The sequence below is a fragment of the Humulus lupulus genome, chromosome 7, assembly GCF_963169125.1.
Source record: "Humulus lupulus chromosome 7, drHumLupu1.1, whole genome shotgun sequence".
NCBI classification, from domain to species: Eukaryota; Viridiplantae; Streptophyta; class Magnoliopsida; order Rosales; family Cannabaceae; genus Humulus; species Humulus lupulus.
The window spans coordinates 196,664,658-196,685,616 of record NC_084799.1 but is presented as its reverse complement, the minus strand read 5'-3'; the positions used below and the strand labels follow the sequence as shown (position 1 = coordinate 196,685,616).

General features: G+C 35.7%; 2 protein-coding genes, 1 long non-coding RNA gene and 1 pseudogene across 4 annotated transcripts; 2 read left to right on the top strand and 2 right to left on the bottom strand.

Annotated features, from left to right (window-relative positions):
- Nucleotides 1-6,494: 6,494 nt before the first annotated feature.
- LOC133789093 (auxin-responsive protein SAUR22-like) lies at nt 6,495-7,007 on the top strand. The gene has a single exon (XM_062226815.1). The coding sequence runs from the start codon at nt 6,547-6,549 to the stop codon at nt 6,832-6,834; it is 288 nt and encodes a 95-aa protein (XP_062082799.1). The 5' UTR covers nt 6,495-6,546; the 3' UTR covers nt 6,835-7,007.
- Nucleotides 7,008-10,710: 3,703 nt separating this feature from the next.
- LOC133789089 (probable CoA ligase CCL12) lies at nt 10,711-14,788 on the top strand. 2 transcript variants are annotated; one of them, XM_062226809.1, is made up of 14 exons: nt 10,715-11,086; nt 11,337-11,466; nt 11,538-11,797; nt 11,889-12,090; nt 12,271-12,311; nt 12,593-12,721; nt 12,806-12,879; nt 12,967-13,187; nt 13,277-13,371; nt 13,457-13,673; nt 13,795-13,920; nt 14,057-14,155; nt 14,249-14,455; nt 14,553-14,788. In XM_062226809.1, exons 1-14 carry the CDS (start codon nt 10,830-10,832, stop codon nt 14,664-14,666), a joined length of 2,172 nt encoding a protein of 723 aa, XP_062082793.1. In that variant the 5' UTR covers nt 10,715-10,829; the 3' UTR covers nt 14,667-14,788. The 2 variants fall into 2 exon arrangements, with proteins under 2 accessions (XP_062082794.1, XP_062082793.1); XM_062226810.1 differs by lacking the exons at nt 14,249-14,455; nt 14,553-14,788 and having other exon boundaries at nt 10,711-11,086; nt 13,775-13,920.
- On the bottom strand, nt 11,393-12,770 carry LOC133789090 (uncharacterized). The gene is made up of 2 exons (XR_009873458.1): nt 12,561-12,770; nt 11,393-11,715 (listed from the first exon to the last, which is right to left on the bottom strand). It is a non-coding gene; the product is annotated as an uncharacterized LOC133789090 (long non-coding RNA).
- A 276-nt stretch (nt 14,789-15,064) lies between the features above and the next one.
- Nucleotides 15,065-16,902, bottom strand: LOC133789086 (pentatricopeptide repeat-containing protein At5g11310, mitochondrial-like; annotated as a pseudogene).
- Nucleotides 16,903-20,959: the final 4,057 nt, after the last annotated feature.

The following is a 20,959-nucleotide window of genomic DNA, read 5'->3' as shown; positions in this document are numbered from 1 at the left end:
ATCCCGAGCCTTACCCTTTAAGTTCCCAAGTCAAAAATATCATTAAAATCCTCACTGACACTAAGGGCCGCGACCCCACCCTCTAGAGCCGCGGCTAGCCTCAAAACAGAGGCTAGCTCTCCACTGACCACCACGCGGGCCGCAGCGCGCTCGAATTTCCTCAGCCTCCCTCAGCTGCGCGCGCATGCGGGCTGCGGCACACCCCTCCTAGGGCCGCGACACTAATAGCGAACCCAGAATTTCCATTAGCTTTTCATCCCTTCTTCAAGCCAATTCCCAAAAAAATCATGCTAAGACTCCTAGATATCCAACATAGTTACTCCAGCACAGAAACAACATCAAAACCTTATCAAATTATGCTCCAAAACTTAGCTAAAACACCCAAAGATTAAGAAAACTTAGCTACATGCAAACCTCTAGAACCAGCAGAAAATTTAAGACTAGACTTCAGTATTTAGAGCTTACCTTGCCGAGCTTAATCTCAGAATTTTGATCCTCAATCCCAAAGCTTGAAGCTCCTAGAGCATCCCAGCTGAAATCCCTTCAATTCCTTGGTAATTCCTTTAGGTTTCCTCTTCAGTGTTGTCTTAGAGAGTGAGAGAGAGAAAAGCTCAAACTAACTTCAGTATGAGGAGAAGTATGAGTCAGTTTACAAGTTTCTAAACCGTTCCTTTCTTTTATTTGTTTTATATGACTTAAGTCTAAAGGTTACCTCAAAGCTCGGGGTACCCAAAACGTCCCCGAGGGCGAAAATGGTAAATTCCTCATATATTGCTGCCTAGACATTCTATCCTCAAATATATCTCCAAATATTTATTTCTAGGTCCCGATAATCCCATAACTCAACTAATACTCGAATTACCCCTCGACTCGCCCCGAGTCCGAATCTCAACCCCGTTGTGACTCTCCGGCCAACTGCTCCTCAGGAATGTCTCGGATCGTGCTGTACAGACATATCACACATATACAACATATATACACATAAATTCACATACAAGCAAATTAAATCACTTATTGCCCTCCAGGCACACTAATCAAGGCCCTAAGCCCAATTAGCAAATTCGGGTCGTTACAGGTAGCTAAGGGATTTTCTCAACAGTATGGTATGGATTTTGAGGAAACTTTTGCTCCTGTTGCAAAAATGACTACTGTCCGTGCTCTTATAGCAGTTGCATCTGTTCGTCAGTGGAATATATCTCAATTGGATGTTAAGAATGCTTTCTTGAATGTCGATTTACATGAAGAGGTCTACATGGTTCCTCCTCCTGGGGTCCCTCACAATCATGGAGAAGTTTGTAAGCTTAAGAAAGCTTTGTATGGTCTCAAGCAGGCTCCTCGAGCATGGTTTGAGAAGTTCTCCAATGTTATTACTTCTCTTGGGTTTCTCTCAAGTAATCATGACTCAGCACTATTTGTTAAGTGTACCAATGCAGGTCGTATTCTCCTTTTCTTATATGTTGATGATATGATCATTACTGGTGATGATTTAGATGGAATTGCAGTGTTAAAGTCTCAATTAGCTTCTCAGTTTGAGATGAAGGATTTGGGGCCTCTTCGGTATTTTCTGTGTATTGAAGTTGCCTTCTCCCCAAAAGGCTATCTTCTTTCTCAGTCAAAATACACTTTTGACATTATTGACCGTGCTCGTCTTACAGATACAAAAGTAGTTGCCACTCCTTTTGAGCTTAATGTTCAGTATTCTCCTTCTGATGGCACTCCCTTGCATGATCCTACTTTGTATCGCACTATTGTTGGCAGTTTGGTTTATCTCACTATCACTCGCCCCGACATTGCATATGGTGTTCACATTGTTAGTCAATTTTTTGCCTTTCCTACTACTGTTCACTGGGCAGCTGTTCTTCGCATTTTGAGGTATCTTCGGGGTACTATCTTTCAAAGCCTTTTGTTTCCCTCCACTTCTTCCTTGGAGCTGCGTGCATACTCTGATGCTGATCATGGTCGTGATCCCACGGATCGGAAGTCTGTTACTGGTTTCTGTATCTTTTTGGGTGATTCTCTTATTTCTTGGAAAAGTAAGAAACAAACTGTTGTCTCCCAATCTTCCACTGAAGCAGAGTACCGCGCTATGTCATCTACTACCAAAGAAATTGTTTGGTTAAGATGGCTGCTTGTAGATATGGGTGTATGTCATTCTCAACCCACTCCTATGTATTGTGACAATCAGAGTGCCATCCAGATTGCTCACAACTCAGTTTTTTATGAACGCACCAAGCACATTGAGATTGATTGTCATTTCACTCGTCACCTCCTGAAGCTTGGCACTATCACTTTGCCTTTTGTTCCTACTTCTTTACAGATTGCTGACTTCTTTACTAAGTCTCATTCTATTTCTCGTTTTCCATTTCTAGTTGGCAAACTCTCGATGCTTATTGTTGTTGCATCGTGAGTTTGAGGGGGGGTGTTAGAGTTATTATTTGAGGGCATTTTAGTCTTTTCTTAATTATTGTTATTTTATATCTTTTGCCTTATATAAAAGGCTTGGCTTGTTAGTTTTGTAACCTAGAATACTTTTCTCTCTATTTTGCAATACACTCTAGCCTCCCTTTTCTCTCTTCATCTTTTTGCTATCTCTCTTTTGGGTTTTATGGATTGTGTCTTTGCATAATTATCAAAAGGTACTCTGGACTATGGCTTAACTTTCTACAACTCTCCACAACTTCGTCTTACAACTTTCTCAGATGTTGATTGGGCGTCTGACCCTGATGATAGACAGTCAACATTTGGTTTTTGTGTATATCTGGGAGGAAATCTCATTTCATGGGCATCTAAGAAACAAAGAACTGTCTCCCGTACAGAGGCAGAGTATAGAAGCTTAGCTCATGCCATTGCTGAGCTTATGTGGATTTAGTCTCTCCTTCAAGAAATTGGTGTTTTAACACAACACCCTCCTACTATCTGGTGTGACAATGAGAGTACCCTTCTCATGTCTCAGAATCTGGTCCTGCACTCTAGAAACAAGCATATCAAATTAGATCTTTACTTTGTTCGTGAACGAATTCTTCACAAGCAGTTGGTGGTGAAGCACACTCCAGCACATGACCAGATAACTGATACACTCACTAAGCCTCTGTCAAAACAATGGTTTCTGCTTCTTCGAGACAAACTTAGGGTCCATTCCTTAGCTACCCTAAGTTTGAGGGGGGATGTTAGAGCTAGGTGTTCATAGTTTGTTACTTTCAGTTGCTTCTGTTGTAACCAATTGTACTTAGTTGTTTCTGTTGTAACCAAATGTACTTAGCTTCCTCTACTATATAAGTGTACTTAGCTTCATTGAATTAATACAACTGAGATTACTTTTCAATATTGTTCTTTTCTTCCTCACAATTAATATCTTGTTTGATGTGCAAGTTTAATAATGTAGACTGAGAACATGGAGAAGTATTCTTTTAGGAAAAAGAAAGGTTCTAATCAAATAAATTTGATGAGAGAAAACATATTTCGTTGGGAATTATTCAAAAGGACTTATGACTACTTCCTCGTGGTCCCCAAGGAAAAATATTTACAAGATCGTTGGCAAACAAAAAATTGAAATAATAATAAGTTTTGTTAGTAATTTTTATCTATTAGCGCTTACACCCATTACTAAGCATTTAAGTGAGAAATAAGTCTAATAAGATAATGAAGTAATCTTCAGCTTTGACTCAGCAATTCTTGGAAAGTAGGCTAGTACTCTTATCTAAGAGACTAATGAGACATAGTTTCTAATATTCTTAGAACAACTATATTGGTTTTTAAATGTGGAATTTTCCATGTCATTGATCGATTGTAAATGTTGGTTGGGCAATACTTCAAAGACCTTAGCTGGTGTTGATGTATTCCAACACAGTTATGCAACTAATTATTTTCCTATGGCACTGTGTTAAGTGATGAGAGGTGTAGAAAGCAATGAGAGAGTTTCAAGAAATTTATTAAAAAGATTGAACTTCTTACAAGGAATTTATTTATGTAATAATAGTAATGAAATTGTACAGTTTCATTCTCCAAGAAAATGGTTCACTGTAAATTTGGTAAATCAGAGTTCTATGATCTGTTTGGTCTGACAACTCAAAACTAAAATGACTATTTTGAAGTGCCAAATTCGTTATTTCGCAGTTTACTTTGCATATCAATATGAAACAAGAAGAATGAAAAAGATTCTAGATTAAAACACAAATAAAACAATTTATTGAAGAAAAACTTTAGCAGTTTCATTTGTATCATTCTCAGGGACATTTTTATTTCAGTCCCCAAGGAAAAATATTTACATGGTGATGGTATTGGCATTGTTTGCCATACAAAAATTGTAACAATCATTTTTGTCAATAATTAGCATCTATCTATACTAATCATCATTCATTAGACATTAATTTAAGCTAGAAACAAGATTGATGAAAGCATCTTCACTGCAAGGAATTGTTAGAGCACCCATTGGATGATCAAATCCAAATTCTTCTTCAGCTTGACATAGCAATTCTTGGAATGAATGGTGGTTCAAGTATGACACAGGGATCACAAATCTTGTCATTTTGTTCTCCCCAACATAAACTGCCAAATAGCCTTTTGGAACATCTTTTGCACTAGAAAAAGACCTCTGAATAAGTTGCTTAGCATGAACTACGCCGGCAAAACGAAAACCCATGATTGTTTAAGTCTCTAAAGGTAGCAGAAGGAAGAAAGTGTAAGCAAAGAAAGAGCTCTAAAAGTTTTGCAAAAGAAAGCTCTATTACTTGAGAATGTGAGGAGTTGAGATGTTAAAGAATCTAATCTTATGAGTATATATAATCAATACCCTTGATGAGAAATGTAGAAAAGATAACTCTTGTGTGGAAATCAATGATGGAGATTGAAGAGGCGATTAATGAGATGGGGTCTAGTGAGTGGCATAATCTTTGAGCAATCACATGGTTGTGTCTTCCTTCTCATTATTATTGGTTCAAAGTTGAAAACCGACTTATTTGAAAGCCACAAAATAAAAAGCTATTATTTGATCACAAAATGGTTTCTCTATAATGGTTATCTTTTGTTTCAAGTGGGGTTCCTTTGTAGGTTGTTCACCTGGTGATGTCTATAGATATGTCACAGTCACAACCAAGTGTCAACGTATGAGTTAGAGACAAAGGCATGTGAAGATTCAAACCTGCCCAATTGCCTGAGTATGACAGAGAGCCATTCATCTTTATATATATATATATATATGCTCATTACCACAAAGCTAAATCATCAAGTTCCCGTATTCTCTATTGAAAAATCATTTGTGATAAAAAATGAAAACTTTGAAAGAAAGGTCAACAAGGCATTTTGAATTTTCTGGTTTTGTCCATGGTAAGAAGACTGTCGGGAGGTCACTTTCCAATGTAAAAGAACCAGCTTTGAAAACTACAAACACTCCAAAAGGCTACTTTGCAATCTATGTTGGAGAAGATCAAAAGAAGAGTTATGTATTACCTTTGTCTCCAGCTACTAAGTATGGAAGAAGAAGAATTCAGATATGAAAATTACAAATCTTTGCAGAGATGATGTCTTCATTGATCTAAGTTCTTAGAATTGTAAATAGCAGCACTAAACAAGAATTGGACAGAGGAAAGAGGACATCAAGTCCTGTATATGCAATATTGAGCCGCTCATCTTATGATAGAACAAGAAAATGGAGAAGATTTCTATACCAGAATCTATAAGAAAAGAAGACTTCAGCCAAATAATTCATTCAAGGAAAAGAAATGCAATAGCATTCATTTGTATCATTCTTGGAAGCATTTCCTATTGGCCATCCTAAGGACAAATATTTACATTATATTGGCATTGTTTGTCATTCGGCCATTTTGTCTGTACTCATAATTTGGCATTCAACTCAGAAATAAGATGGATGAATGTGTCTTTTTTGCAAGGGAAAGAAAGAGATCTGAGAGAAATGCTAAGGAACCCAGTTATGTTTCTATAAAATCAATGTCCTTGCTATGATATAACTTGGTAGATATTTATATATACATATTTATATATTCCTTTATCCAAATGAATATGGAAGGCTAAAAAACCAAGAAGTTGGATGGGGTATACTAAGAAGCATAGTCCTTGAGCAATCACATGGTATTGTCTTCCTAATTTATGGTGACTAAGAAATAATGGTGGAAACCAGTAGCTGTATTTGTCTTCATAACTTTCCTCCTCTCATTGGTTGAATAAAAAAAAAAAAGAAAAAAGAAAAAGGATGATGAGCTAGTTCATAATATATGTTTCACAATGGTTTCTCTTTGTTGCAAATCTTATAGCACAAGTGGGCTCTATTGTTGCTTTTATATATGACTTGGAAGACAAAGCCATGTGAACTTTCAAATGCTTATGTCTCTTGCAAATTTGTCAAACCTTCCCAAATATCTTCAGAACCACTTATTTAGAAGCCTTAGATAAGTGTGCATTCCAACAGTCCATTCATCTATATAAGGGTGCATAACCACACAGCTAAATCATCAAGTCCTCACATTCTCTACTACAAAATATTTTTGTGAACTCTAATACTTCTTCTAAAGAAAAATACAAAGGAAGATCAACATGGCATTTGGATTGTCCGGCTTTGTTCAGGGTAAGAAGGCTCTCCGAAGATCACTTTCAGGCATCAAAGAAGCAACCATTCCAAAAGGCTGCTTAGCTATCTATGTTGGAGAAGATCAAAAGAAGCGTTATGTAGTACCTCTTTCGTACCTAAATGAGCCTGCATTTCAAGACTTGCTGAGTATGGCAGAAGAAGAGTTTGGATATGACCATCCGATGGGTGGACTCACAATTCCTTGCAGAGAAGACATATTCATTGATATCACATCTCAGTTGAATTCCTTGTAATTTGTAGCTCTGACATAGATTTACAGAAAACAATTTTGTAGATGATATACTTTTACCCTTTTTCTTGGAAAAAGGGGAATTTTTTTGAGTCCTTGAGAAACTAGTAAATAGAAAATACTCATTTGATTAACACTTGTTTTCTTTTCAGTTGAATTCCATTTTTCTTGCTGCTATATCTTTTTATAATCAATGTCTCTGCCTTTGCCAACTTCAAAGCTCACTGGCCTTTATTTGAGAAGAATTTAAAATCAACTAAAACAATAATGTTACTGAATCACAAACATTTGCTTATAAATATAAATTTGTAACTTTCTTTGATCTATCCCACTAGCTAAGTAAAGTTCTTGGACTCTACATTATAGAGTTTGAGGAGTGAAATTATCCTATTAAAACATATACTTAAATCCTCAAATAAACATGATTATTACAAGTGTTATGCTCTTAGTGGTTATGGAAGGTTCTAGAGTTTCTAGATCTTTCTTCTATTTAAAAAAAAATACTTAATTTCATTCTAACTATAATCCAAATTTAAATTTAAATAAAATAGACTCCTAATTTCTAATTTCTAAATTTCGTAACTCTAAACTCACATATAGTAAAATCAACATAACTGGACCTGTAGAACTCTGATTTAGACCATCTTTATATCGTTAGAAAGCTAATTTAATTATCTACAACTTTCTAGAAATAATATTTTTCAAAATTCATAATATAAATAGGTCAAAAATATATCGGAAGTTACAATACCTTAAAATTACAGAAAATCTATTTAATTATCTAAATAACAATCTAATCCACAAATAAACAAGATTGTGACAAATGTCATGCTCCTAATGATCTTGGAAGATTCTAGAGCTCTCTTGAACTTTCTTTTATTTAAACTATAATTAAATCTTTTAATAAACATGCACACGACATGTGTCATAATCTTAATAATTCTATCTAAACCTTATAGTATAATTAATAACACACCTAGGACCATCAATATTAATCAAACCTTATGTTATAATTAATATTCCTAAACTATAGGTTAAACTTATAAAATTCATAACTATTGCTATGAGTTTCCAACTAAGTCCCGACTTGAACCAAAATCCACAGTAATGAACATACTATAACTAATACTAGTTATTACTACTACTACTACTACTATCTAACTAGCTAAGTAAATTCCAAGACTCTACATCAAGCAACGACATAAAGTATTATGTTAATGCTAAAATTTTATTTAATGCTAAACTATACAAAATAAATAAAACATTAATATAAATTTACTAAAATTTTATTTAATGCTATTTTTTTATAGGCTAATGTTTGAAAACAAATAACACAAAGAACTCTCTCTTTCCAACTAGCTAATGCTTAACAAAGTAAATAAGATATCAAAAACACCCAATCCACTTGAGTCACTCATCATAACAAGATTTATGATTTAATTTTATATATATATTTGGAGTTAAAAATATGTTTTTCCATTTCATTAATTAAATTAATTTTTTATTAATTATTTCTACATCAAATTTTAATTATTTAAAATATAGTTTTTCTTTAAGTTTTATATCAAATTTTAATTCAATAGTATTTTATTTGGTATGATTTCATTCATTAAATTATGTTAATACAGTAAAAGACTACTCACAAAATAATAAAATTAATATAAATTATGTTATCCAAAAAGTAGGTGTGGATAACTTGGCAAACATTTTTAACACGTGGCTGACACCTGGCAGAGGTTCTATTCGACCATCGACCAGGGAGATTCCCCTGACACAGCATTTGGGTTTTATATACGACCAGCTTGGTCGTGTACTCCGTATATTTTGAGATAATCTTGTACAATTGTAATCATATCCGAGATTATCTCCCATGATACCTGATTATCCAATTAGTTAGGAAAAAATATATGTAACTAATTCATGTAACCCTCCTTGAGCCTATAAATAGAGAGAAATAACTCAAGGGAGGGACTTTTTGGCTGATTTTGTTTTATGCTTAGAAGAGAATTTTAGCTATTATCTTTCGGTTGTATTAATCATCCCTCTAAGGCTTATGAAACTCGAAGAACCCTAGTTCTTTGATCACTCATTTGAGAATCTAGATTAATAATATCTTAAGTGGACGTAGGTCATTACCAATTCGTGGGGCCGAACCACTATAATTTGTTGTGTCGTTTACTTTTCTTTCCATTAGATTTATTTCAATACTTTCTATCACATCAAGCATTTGACTCCGTGTTAGCTGACCAAAACGAGGGTCAACAAATTATTTTTGTATGATTACATAAAAAAAAAAGATTGACCGAATCTATATAAAATTGATAATAAATATTAATTGCATTAACAAAATAATGAAAGAAATAATAAAACTCAAATATTAGGCTTTGAAAAATATTTATAAAATAAATAGAGATTACAAAATACAAAGAGAAGACTACGCTTAAAGAGAATGGAGAGAAAGAAAGAGAGAATTGAGAGGTGTAAGAGAAGGCGGTGGTGAATGGTGTCTTTTACAAATGAAAACTACATCTTATTTATAGGTGTAGAATACAAATAAATTATGGTGGAAATGACATGTGGCAAGCTACCATTGGTTGAGAGAGAAGCACATGAATTGCAAATTTTTGTTGAAAAGAAGTCACTTCTATTAGTTGAAAATAAAACACGTGGATTGTCAATGTTTGTTAGAATGAGTTGTAATTGACATATTCTATTGGTCGAGAAGAAATTGTATAGATTGGTGACATGACATCTTCATAAATTAGATTGGGCTTGATCTCTTCAAAATGTCAACTTTCTTCATTTTCTAACACTTTTATCTCTTTTTCTTTTATTCAACAAAAAATGTATCATTTTCTTACAAAATAAAAACAAATCAAATCAAAATTAAATATTTTCAATTATAAATACATATCATTAATTCCATGAACATATTAATTAAAACTTAATTTATTTTAACAATTAAACCCAAAAAATGTGTATTTTTGACTACTAATCAATAATCAAAGTACTTAATCATATTAAGAGTTTTGAGACACTGCAAATTATATTTTTTATGTTTTTTTTTTATAAATTTTTTTAGAGTGGGGAATTTATATCTTAAGTAGTTATTAACATTTTCATTGAATGATAATATAATATAAATCATCACATTTTGTGCTCGGAAAATAATCTTTTATTATAAATAAACTTTTAGAATAAGTGAAAGACTTAAATCATGATTTACAATGAATTTAACATGGTAGTACCATTGCAACATGTATAATAGAAAGAATGAGAATTTATTTAAACAAATTGTACCATTGTGAAATTTGTACCTTAAGAGCTAAAAATTTGAAGAAGGGACATTAATAAGGAAATTGTATCATTTTTTAGAATAAAAAGTTTGTTTATTTTATAGTTTTGTCTGCTGAATATAAGACCCACCTAAAATATAAGTTAGAGACTTTTGTCTTAAAATAAAAAAAAAAATTAAGATTATACAACACTAAATATTCTCACAAGATAACAATAGTTAAAATCTAATGACTGCAATAAAATATAATATTGGGAACTTTAATTATTAAAAAAATTTAAAAATATAAGTGCAACAAATTAAAAACTATTATGGACTTTTGCCGAAAAAATAAATGACAAAATTTTCACCTAATGCACTTGTCTTGTTTTACACATTCCTAACAATAGTTACCATCTTTTCATGAATAAATTATTTTCATGTGATTGGAATTTGGATCTACACAGTAACCATGCTAACTAAAAGACAAGGGACAATCTTGATACTAACAAAACTACACACATCGAAATGACTGTCACTGTCATTAATTATGATTAGCCAAACTTTAAGTTAGCTAAAAAACAAGGGACATTATTGATACTATCGAAATGATTGACTAATTGAAGAGTTTATGACTCAACAATGGAATGCACAGAACCTGTGCTTCTTAATCACCACAGTAAGTAAACTTATCTGAGAGAAAGAGAGAAAGAGAGAAGAGAAGCATGTGTGAGGTGGGAGTAGAGGACTTGGTCAAGGCTGGGCTAAGCACTGAGGAGGCCAAGTATTTCCAAAGGGTCCTTGAAGATATAGTGAATGGAGCCAAAGGGTTGGAGCCAAGTGAGGTCTGGAGAGAGGTGGTGGCTCGGAGACTGCTCAAACCATCACACCCACATGAGCTCCACCAACTGCTTTACCACTCTGTCTATGCCAACTGGGATGTCTCAACCAGAGGCCCCCCTCTCTACTGGTTTCCTTCTCTGTAATCTCACAACTTAATACTTCACTTTGACTCTCTTACTATGTTTAATTTAAGTGCTAATGTATTCAAAATTTGGGAATTTGTTGGATAGAAATGTTTAAAGATAAAAAGAAACTAATAAAGTTCAACTCAGCCTCTTATGTTTGATGATTGCAATAGTCTAAATTCGCTGCTCTTAGCTTAACAGACACAAATTAATGGGTTGAGATAAACTTAATCTATGCTAACTTCTATGTTTTCTATTTCTAAGACATCAGTCGAAAAAAACGAACTTGGGACGTCTCATGGAGAAGTATGGTTCAGAAGTTTTAGGGCCTTTGTATAAGGATCCCATAACAAGTTTTAGCCTCTTCCGAAAGTTCTCTGTTCAGCAACCTGAGGTACAATGCATATTATTTACTTTAAGATAATGCTTACTCAGTGTTAATCTTTTTGACATGGTGCTTATTAGGCATACTGGTCAATTGTTCTGAAAGAGCTTTCAGTTTCATTCCAAGAGGCTCCAAAGTGTATTCTAGACAGTGCAGACAAGTCAAAGCGCAGCGGATCATGGCTGCCAGGTTCGGTTTTGAACATTGCTGAATGTTGCTTGTTACCCACTTCATATCCAATGAAAAGGGATGATAGTCCTGCAATTGTATGGAGAGATGAAGGTTATGATGATTCTGAAGTAAATGTTTTAACACTGAAGGAACTCAGAGAGAAAGTAATGTATGTATGCTCTTAAATCAGATTCATTCAAGTTCTTATGTAAACTACTCTTGATGCTTTCATGGTCATGTTTCTATGAAATGATTCTCAGGTTGGTGGCGAATGCACTTGATGCAATGTTTTCAAAAGGCGATGCAATTGCAATCGACATGCCAATGACAGTCAATGCTGTTGTTATATATTTGGCAATCATACTATCTGGTTTTGTAGTAGTATCCATAGCTGATAGCTTCGCTGCAAAGGAGATTGCTACTCGCTTGCGCGTGTCAAATGCCAAGGCTATCTTTACTCAGGTTATTTTTTATATTTGTAGAGATAGTTTGTATGTTTAGAAAAATGTATTAACTGTTTTGTTTCTTCATTCATTGATACTGAGAGCAACCTGCTAATATGTTAAAACATACATTATTAGAAATTTACACTAAGCATTTACTTGTCTCACAGTAGTGTAATCTTTTCAAATTTGTGTTTAGGATTTCATACTGAGAGGAGGCCGCAAATTTTCACTGTACAGGTATAATACTATACCAAAGGCTACACTGTATTGAGAAATCTATTATAATAGACAATTCAAAACAAGTGAAATGACCAACTGAAAATGAACATTCTAAATTAGCTTTAAGTAAAAATTAACATAATAGGTGTGACTGGAGCCCTTGCACCTATTCCAATATGCTATAAGTTATATAAAAGACTGGTTTGAGGCAAGTAGAAGATTTTTTATTAATGTTTATTACAATGCAAATTCTAGGCTTTGCATCACCTGTTATAACTTGCTCTAATTCCTTCGTGCAGTCGAGTTGTTGATGCTGCACCGCATAAAGCTATTGTCCTCCCTGTGAATGGCAGTAATTTAGGACTTCAATTAAGAGAACAAGATATATCATGGGAAAAATTTATTTCCAATGTTAGTAACCAAGCAAGGTAATGCATAACAAGACTATATTACTTGACATATTTAGGACAGCCTTTTGAATTTTTCCAGAATAATCTCTTCTTTTGTGACAGATCAAACCATTACACTCCATTTTATCAGCCTGTAGACTCTCTGATAAATATACTATTCTCTTCTGGAACCACAGGTAAAACATTTGTTGATACTAATAGTTAGTTTTTAGTATGTTTGAACCTCTTTAACCTCAGTTTCTTTATCTTCCCATATTCCTTAGGAGAACCAAAAGCCATTCCATGGACACAACTTTCTCCGCTTCGTTGCGCAGCTGATACATGGGCTCATATTGATGCTCAAGTTGGAGATGTTTTCTGCTGGCCTACCAATTTAGGATGGGTGATGGGTCCAGTTTTACTATTCTCTTCATTTCTATCTGGTGCAACTCTTGCTCTTTACCATGGTTCTCCTCTAGGCCATGGTTTTGGAAAATTTGTTCAGGTAACAACTGCTGCAATAGCTTCCATCAGTGACTTGGTTTCTTCTTACTTAAACACTTTCACTAGAACTTCTACTTGATGCATGTCCAGGATTCAGGTGTGACTATTTTAGGCACAGTTCCAAGCCTTGTTAAAGCTTGGAAAAACACACAGTGTATGAAAGGCCTGGATTGGACAAAGATAAAGTAAAAAAAATCTTACAATTCAAACTTTTTTTGGTAACTTTGCTTGCTTGACATGGAAGTATGAACCGATGTATAATATGTACAGGGTGTTTGCTTCCACCGGGGAAGCTTCTAATGTTGATGATGACCTTTGGCTCTCTTCACAAGCTTATTACCAACCCATCATTGAATGCTGTGGAGGGACAGAACTTGCATCATCTTACATACAAGGAAGTCTAGTGCAACCACAAGCTTTTGGAGCGTTTAGCACAGCAGCAATGACAGTTGGTCTTGTCATTCTTGATGAAAATGGAATTCCTTATGTAAGCTGGTGTTGATTAGTTTCCAATTTCAAGTACCTGTCACTAGACCGTATCACAATTCAATTTTGTTATGCTAATGGTAAAATAAAAAAATAAAAAAGCATTTTGATCAACTTGGCAGCCAGATAAGCAAGAATGTACCGGTGAAGTTGGCTTATTCCCTCTGTACTTGGGAGCAACTGATAGACTACTCAATGCAGATAATGAAAAAGTCTACTTCAAGGGAATGCCTTTATATAATGGAATGGTAAGAGCTTAAAATTACCCTTTTCACTTTTCTTTGTAGAGAGACCAAGCTCTTTCTGTGTTCTTATAATCTAAACTACAGTAACCTGTGGTTTTCTGAAGAATCATATTCTAAAAGCTGAGATATGTATTGCCAGAGCCTTAGGAGACATGGAGACATCCTCAAGAGAACTGCTGGAGGCTTTTTCATAGTACACGGCAGGGCTGATGACACCATGAACCTTGGTGGCATTAAGGTATAACATGGTGTAGTATAAACACTTGTGATCATTCCTCTCTTCAATTTGAATTAATCCTTGACTTACTACATTGATATTCTTGATTCGTAGACAAGTTCTATCGAAATTGAACGAGTATGCAACCGAGCTGATGAGAGTGTCATGGAGACAGCAGCAGTTAGTGTAGCTCCAGTCAGTGGAGGTCCAGAACAACTGGTTATGTTTGTAGTTTTAAAAAGTGGACATAACAACGAAGCAGAAAGGCTTAAGAAGAAGTTCTCAAAAGCCATTCAGAGCAATCTTAATCCGTTGTTTAAGGTTTGACACTAATTTTCCAATTTTTTTTTTTTTATATATATATATTTGTAAATTGCCTCTTCCTTTGTGTGATTTTCCAACACTTGGATTATAACAGGTGAGCTTTGTGAAGATTGTTGAAGAGTTTCCTCGAACAGCATCTAACAAGTTACTAAGGAGAGTTCTGAGGGACCAAATGAAGCATGAACTGCTGGTTCGAAGTAAAATTTAGTGTAAACATTGTTGACTCTGCTGATTACATTTATAACCAATAACCAATGTGTACTGTGATCAAAGGCTTGGAATTTAAATATCCATATGATAATAAATTATAAAATTTTCATATTATAAATATTTAAACAGAAACTGAGAAAGTAGACATTATCTAAAACAAAAATTATAATTTTGTATAATGTGTGAATAATTTATATGCTATTAATGTTAATATCTGATATTTAATTATAGTATTTATAATAGTGAATGATGGTATATGGACAAATTCTTTTTATGGCACATTCTTAACACTATCGAAATGATTGACCAATCGAGCTTGTACAGGTGAAGTCAAAAGAATGAATGCGTATTCATTAAAAATGAAGACAACAATGATTAAATGAAGTTTACCTGAAATATGAAAAGGGGTAATCAATGAGAATGAATTAAGATGAATATGCTGCAATCAAAGGGCCTTTAGTTTACCCTGTTTTTAGAAGTGTAGTTGGAGTTTAAAGCAAAAGGAGAGCAACTGCTACACTACATTATAAGGTTAAAAACATGGAATAAATAAACCACAAAAAAAAAGTGTTAAGAACAAGGTTCATCCTTGATTATTATTATACAAAGAAATGATTCTCAAACTTGTCCAGTTACTCTCGCACCCTTTCCCTTTTCGTCTCCCCAAGGCGGTAGAGAAGAGAGCGAATTGCTATACTTTCTTCTTAATGTTCTCTATCAATGGGTTCGCTGTTGCAACAACATTTTCAGATGAACCTCGATATTTAACTAATTCTCTTGGATCCTTGCAAGTTTTCAATATAGCCGACATTGCTTCAGCTTTTCGAAGAATAGAGGATCTTCGCGCACGAGATGCGTCTCCATCTCTTTTATAAGTATCTGGCAACTTCGTAGAGTGGGGAACAGAAGACATCATGCCACATACTTTCCGTGCCATCTCAGTCATTCCTTGTTTCTTTAGTTCATCATTTAGTCTCTAGAAAGTAAGATACTGAGGAACTATGCCCCTTCCGATCATATTTCCAAATTCCAAACTCGCCTCTTCGAATTTTCGCATATCACAAAATAGATGGATTAACATTGTGCTTGTAGCTAAGTCCTTATCACATCCCCTGGATCTCATTTCTTCAATAACTTGAACTGCCAACTCAAGTTTGCCATCCTCGCACAACATCTTTAACAACAGATGGTATGTGAGTCGATCAGGAGAATATCCAGATTCAATCATCTTAGTATACAAGTTCATTGCTTCCTCAAATTTTCCCAACTTTGAAAAGTACTTAAAGAAATAGTTATAAGTTGTTGGTGTTGGGACGAATCCCCGACCTATCATCATCTTGAGAATCTTACTTGCCCCAACAAGATTTCCTGCCTTGCAAAAACCCTTCACCAGAGAATTGTATGTTGAGATAGTGGGTCCTGATTCCAGAACCAAAAAGCGCTCCATCATGCCCAATGCCTCCTTGAACATCCCGGCTTCCCCCAACGCGTCAATTATTGGGTTATACACAATAGCATTCGGCTTAATTCCTTCTGTTTTCATCTCACTAACTAGTTCAATTGCCCTTTCAGACCGACGCATCCGACAGTAACCTTCCACAAGAGTACCATATGTCACAACAGCAGGCTTCACATTCTCCTTTTTCATCTCCATCCAGAGTCGCTCTGCGTGTTTGAGCTTCCTCATTCGAAACCAACCATTCAACATAATGTTGTAAACTCGAATCGACGGAATCCAATTTGAGTCTGACTTCTTTTTCCTATCAAAATAAGCTGAAGCATCTCTAACATCCCCTTCCTTGCAAAGAGAATCCAACAAAATCTCAAACAAACTCATTTCTGAACCCAAACTAACAACTGTAGTCAAAGTACTCGCCATTAAAGGCCATGATCTTGATGATTACATTTCTACTGAAACCACTCCACCACAGAAGTTCCTCACAGAGACTGATCAACGGGCTGGTATAATCAATCCCCAATTCAAGAAATGGGTCAAGCAAGATCAGCTGTTGTATTCTTGGTTACTCTCCTCAATGACAGAGGGTATTCTCACTCGGGTTGTCGGCAGCACCACCTCTGCACAAGTCTGGACGACATTAGAGGTATATTTTACAACTCAAACTTCTGCCAAGTTGACCAATTTCACTGTCAATTACAGAATATCAAGAAAGGAGGGCTTACCATCAATGAGTATCTTCTCAAGATCAAAACAGTGGTGGATCGTCTGGGCTCTAATAGGGGGATTTGTGGTCGTGATTCTTCTCACACAGGTCGTGATCAAAGACTATCGACCCACTTTACTCCACCATCCTATTCTGCTCCGTCAGCTGGTCGTGGCCGTGGATCTTGGAATCCGTATGCGGTCAATGGGCATGGTTCTCATCTGCCACCATCGACAAGTCGAAGCTTCTCATCTGTTTCTACCACTTCTTCGGCGAAAACCACCTGTTAACTTTGTTCAAGGGCTGGCCATCTTGCTTCTCAATGTTATCAAAGGTTCAATATGGAGTTTCTTGGAGTTGGAGCTGCAAATCTTGATCGACATGTAGTCAATCTTGCTACCTCCAACACAGTTTCAAATCCGGCTTGGTATCTAGATTCAGGGGCTACTAGTCATTGCACACCAAATGACTCAAATCTGACCCAAAAAGAGATATATCTTGGCACTGACAAAGTTCACATGGGTGATGGCATGGGCATTTCTATTCAGAACGTGGGTAAGTCTTCTTTTCACACTCCTTATACCTCTAAAACTCTCACACTAAACCGTATATTCCATGTTCCAAATATTGATAAAAACTTAATCAGTGTTTCTCAGTTTGCCTCTGACAATAATGCATTCTTTGAATTTTATCCTAATCACTGTGTTGTCAAAGACCAGGTTTCCAAGGAAACTCTGATGCAAGGCTATCTTGAAAATGGTCTTTATGTCATCCCTTCAGCCACTATGCACTTTCAGCAATCCAAACAGGCAGCCAGTTCAGCTCAATTTTACTCTGTCAATAATGTTCATGTGAGCAATAGTTCAGTCCCTCCTTGTTCCAATTTTTCATTATGGCATGGTAGATTGGGTCATCCCAGTGCCAGAGTTGTACAAAATATAATGTCCAAATGTAATATTCCATCAAGCAATAAAAATTTTAGTGATTTTTGTACTACTTGTTGTAAGGGTAAAGTTCATCAATTACCTTTTCCTAAATCTGAAACTCATTACTCACAGCCACTACAGCTTATTCATACAAATCTTTGGGGTCCCTCACCTGAACCATCTTCAAATGGTTATAGGTATTATATTCATTTTATAGATGCCTTCACTAGATATACTTGGGTATTCTTACTTCATAACAAATTTGATGCCTTGCAAAACATTTATTAATTTTCAAACACTAGAAAAAGAATTTGACACCACTACTAAGTCGGTTCAGTCTGATTGGGGTGGAGAGTTTAGGCCATTTACAACTTATCTCACCAAACATGGTATCCAACATCGATTGTCCTGTCCCACAACACACCAACAAAATGGTGTTGCAGAGAGAAAACACAGACATATAATAGAAGTTCCTTTAATATACTGGGATGAAGATGTTAGAGCATCTGTTTTTCTCATAAATCGTTTACCTTCCAAAGCTATTCAGTTTGAAGTTCCTTTTGAAAAACTGTATAATAAAAGACCTGATTATCATCAATTGAGGGTGTTTGGTTGCACTTGCTTTCCTAATATCAGACCAAATAATAAAAATAAGCTTGCTTTTCGTTCTGTCCAATGTACATTTCTAGGCTATAGCCTCAAACACAAAGGATATAAATGTTTGGCACCCAATGGAAGGATTTACATTTCACATGATGTCCTTTTTAATGAAAACACATTTCTTTTTTTTATTTGTCTACCAATAGTTCCACTTTTCCAACCTTGTGTCAATCATCACCCACGTCTATTGCCTCAATACCATTAGTCTTGGGACCACCATCTCTAAACAATAATGCTCCTGATGTCACTACCCATCATACACCATTACCCACTCCCTCCATACCCCACTTGGCCCCCCCACCCATCACAGATACTTCTAATGTTGTTTCTTCTTCTTTTCAGTCATCTCAAGTCCAAAGTTCTCTGCCTGCTGCATCTAATATCAACCATCATCCCATGACAACTCGGGCCAAAGCTGGAGTTTACAAGCCACGGGTTCTAGTTGCTTCAAAAGAACCTCTCACAGCCGCGCTTTGCTTTAACCGATCCTTTATGGTATGCTGCTATGCAAGATGAAATTGGTGCACTAAAGAAAAATGGGACATGGACATTAACTGCTTTACCTGATGGAAGAAAAGCTATAGGCTGCAAATGGGTCTTCAAATTGAAGAAAAACAAAGATGGCTCAATTAACAAACATAAAGCCAGACTAGTAGCAGGGATTTCTACAAAGGTACGGGTTTGATTTTACGGACACTTTTAGTCCTGTAGTGAAGCCTACAACAATTCGGATTATTCTCACAGTGGCCTTACATAGAGGTTGGTCTATAAAACAGTTAGATGTCAACAATGCTTTTTTAAATGGTGAGTTACAAGAGGAGGTTTATATGCTTCAACCTCCAGGCTTTCAAGATAAAGCAGCTCCTCAGTTGGTGTGTAAACTTAACAAGGCTATCTATGGACTAAAACAGGCTCCAAGAGCTTGGTTCAATAAGCTTAAAACAGCTCTACACTCCTTTGGTTTCATTTCTTCAAGAGCAGATCAATCCCCTTTCCTGAGGAAATCAGATCAACATACACTTTTCCTACTAGTCTATGTTGATGGTATTTTGGTCACAGGAAGTTCAGATGCTGCTATCATGGAATTAGTCTTTAATCTGAACAAGTTATTTGTTCTTAAGGACCTTGGCAATATTGACTACTTTCTTGGAGTTCAAGTTCACCATCTTGATCAAGGTCTTCACTTGTGTCAGACGAAATATGTGTTGTTTCTTGATGATTATTCTCATTATTTATGGGCGTTTCCACTCAAACAAAAATCAAATGTGTTTTCTACTTTCTCTATTTTCCACTCTTATGTCAACACTCAATTTGGAGTTCCCATCAAGGCTTTGCATTTGCAATGCGATAATGGTAGAGAGTATGATAATCATAGTTTCAACAAATTTTCCACTTCAAATGGAATGCTTTATCATCACTCTTGTCCTCACACTTCACCTCAAAACGGGAAAGCTGAGCGTATGATACGTACTATTAACAATATTATTCGCTCTCTTTTATTTCATGCCTCTCTGCCCCCTTCTTTTGGGTGGAAGCCTTACACATGGCTATATATCTTCTTAATATTCGCCCCACTAGTCTCCTTAATAACATCACTCCCTTGGAAGTTCTTTTCCAAAGAGTACCTAACTATAATCACTTACGCACCTTTGGTTGTTTGTGCTATCCGAATTTATCTGAAACCGCCACACACAAGTTGAGTCCTAGATTCACCCCTTGTATTTTTCTGGGGTATCCATCTTCTTATCCTTATCATGGTTATAGGTGTTATGACTTCCACACTAAAAAAGTCATCATTTCCCGTCATGTGGTTTTTGACGAAAGTGTTTTTCCATATTCTAAACACTACACTCCGCATGTTCGTGACTATGCTTTTTTGAGCAATGAGGATTCCCTTCCTCCATTCATCAAAACCGTGATACCACCCCCTACCATGACCCCACCTTCACCATCCACTCCTTCCATTGACCATCTCGATGACCCCGACCTCCCATATTTCCCACCTCCTCCTTGACCCCACTCCCTCCCACCATCCCGAGTCACCCACGACCTACGATTCTATCGACCCTGCTGACATTACAATTTCCCCGGCCTCATCTCCTCCTAATGAGGATCCAAACCAACAAACTCACAAGGAAAAGTACTACAGTATGTGTTTCATTTCGCTTAGGAGGAGGAAGCAGCTTCTACCAATAATAAAGAGACAACTTTGTCTAAGAGTAGAACCAAAATTTGTTCTCTGCTTCATCCAAATCAGCTGGTGAAATGATAACTTCTAACTGTGCTGTTGTATCACTATAAATCTATTAACGTTTCTTTTATTGAAGGCAAGAAGAGGCTGCTGTCACACTTCTTTATATTCTGTTATGTGCCAAAACTCAGTTTTTGAAAAGTGTCATAACAGTCTTGAGGTGCTCTTTGATCTGTTTGGTCTGACAATTCAAAACTAAAATTAATGACTATTTTGAAGTGCCAAATTCACAATTTCGCAGTACTATTTTGCAGACCAATATAGAACAAGAAGAAGGACAAGGATTCTAGAT